Source organism: Carlito syrichta, unplaced genomic scaffold (assembly GCF_000164805.1).
Source record: "Carlito syrichta isolate Samal-C Ts95f unplaced genomic scaffold, Tarsius_syrichta-2.0.1 Scaffold304253, whole genome shotgun sequence".
NCBI classification, from domain to species: domain Eukaryota; kingdom Metazoa; phylum Chordata; class Mammalia; order Primates; family Tarsiidae; genus Carlito; species Carlito syrichta.
Window position 1 is genome coordinate 495,096 of NW_007248349.1, and position 1,330 is coordinate 496,425.

At 53.1% G+C, this 1,330-nt stretch overlaps 1 protein-coding gene across 1 annotated transcript in view; it reads right to left on the minus strand.

The window, feature by feature from the left end:
• HECTD4 (HECT domain E3 ubiquitin protein ligase 4) overlaps positions 1-885 on the minus strand; it is a 90,506-nt gene extending 89,621 nt beyond the window's left edge. Inside the window, exon 1 of the mRNA XM_021713119.1 lies at positions 658-885. Coding sequence (XP_021568794.1) covers positions 658-885 — 228 coding nt within the window. The remainder of the gene's footprint in view (positions 1-657) is intronic.
• Between the last annotated feature and the right edge of the window lie 445 nt (positions 886-1,330).

The following is a 1,330-nucleotide window of genomic DNA, read 5'->3' on the forward strand; positions in this document are numbered from 1 at the left end:
ACCACACCCCGCCTAGGCTTTCAAAGCCACAGTGGACCCCCTACTGGTTTTTCCTTCTCCTGCCTAGGACTCTAAAACCATCTCTTTAACTCCTATAAGCATTCAAAAAAGTGAGCAGAGATTTCCCTCCCTCCCATCCCGCTTCGACCCATTGAACTCTTGGCCTTAACGAGTGTTATGTCCCACTGTGAATCGGACCTTTCTTGCCCTTGTGCAGGTCTCTATTCCCCCTGGGTGGGATCCCAATTCGGCGCCTGTGGCCAATCCTGCTCTCTCACACTCTCCCCACCCTTCTGAATGCCCCAGCCACATTCACACTAGCACTCGTTGAATAGGCAAGTCCTCCTCCCCAAACAAGGGAGAAAGAACTTTCCGGGGAACTCCGGAGGGAACGGATTTTTAAAAAACCCCCCTTCTGGCCCCCGGGCGAGGGAAAACACACCCGCCTCGGCTCTCACAACCACTGCAGACCCTAAAGGTTTCCTCTTCTCCTTTATCTCTCTCAAACTTTAAAAACTCCCGCGGCTGCCGGTTTGCAGCGGGTTCCAGGGGCCCCACGGCTGCTAACCCACGGCGGTTTCAGTAAAATTCTCTCTATTGCTTTCTCCCCCCTTCCTAAGGAATCCCACGACTGTCGGGCCACGCCTGTTGGCCCACAGCGGATTCTAAGGGGTCCCACGTCAAAAACTCTGTTTGACCGGCAGTAAAGATACTCCCCACCCGCCGCCCGGTCAAGTGCTCTCTGTCTGATTCGGGAAATCCTAGCGCTAGGTGCCTTAACCCCTCGGTTCTCCAGGAGAACCCTGGCTGTGCCAAACCTCTGTGACGATAGACTTTGCCACAGCCACACTTCTTGGACAGCTTACTCTTCGGGGGATGCCCCATTGGGTCTGCCTGTTCCCTATGGGGGGCTCATCCTCTCTGCCGGCCGATTCTCCTCTCAAATGCCTTTTAAACAATCTCTACCCTCTCTCTCTCTCCTGATATTAAGCTCAAGTGTCTAATTCACCTCTGCACACAGGACTGGCCCACATATCCCTTAGACAATCAAAATCAGTGGCCCCCCCAGGGATCCCTCAATCCTGATATTATCAGGGATTTATATAACTTTTGTGAGCGTTCAAAAAGGTGGGTGGAGATTCCCTATGTTCAATCCTTTTCTCTCCTCCATGAACATCCTCAGCTGTGCCTCACCTGTAACCCCTCTAACCTCCACCCTCAACTCATGCTAGCATCTACTGCTTCCCCTGTAACTTCCCTTTCTCCCATCGTTCCAAGCACGTGTAAGCCTCCTCCTCTAGATTCCCCTCCCCCTACTGCAGACCCTGCA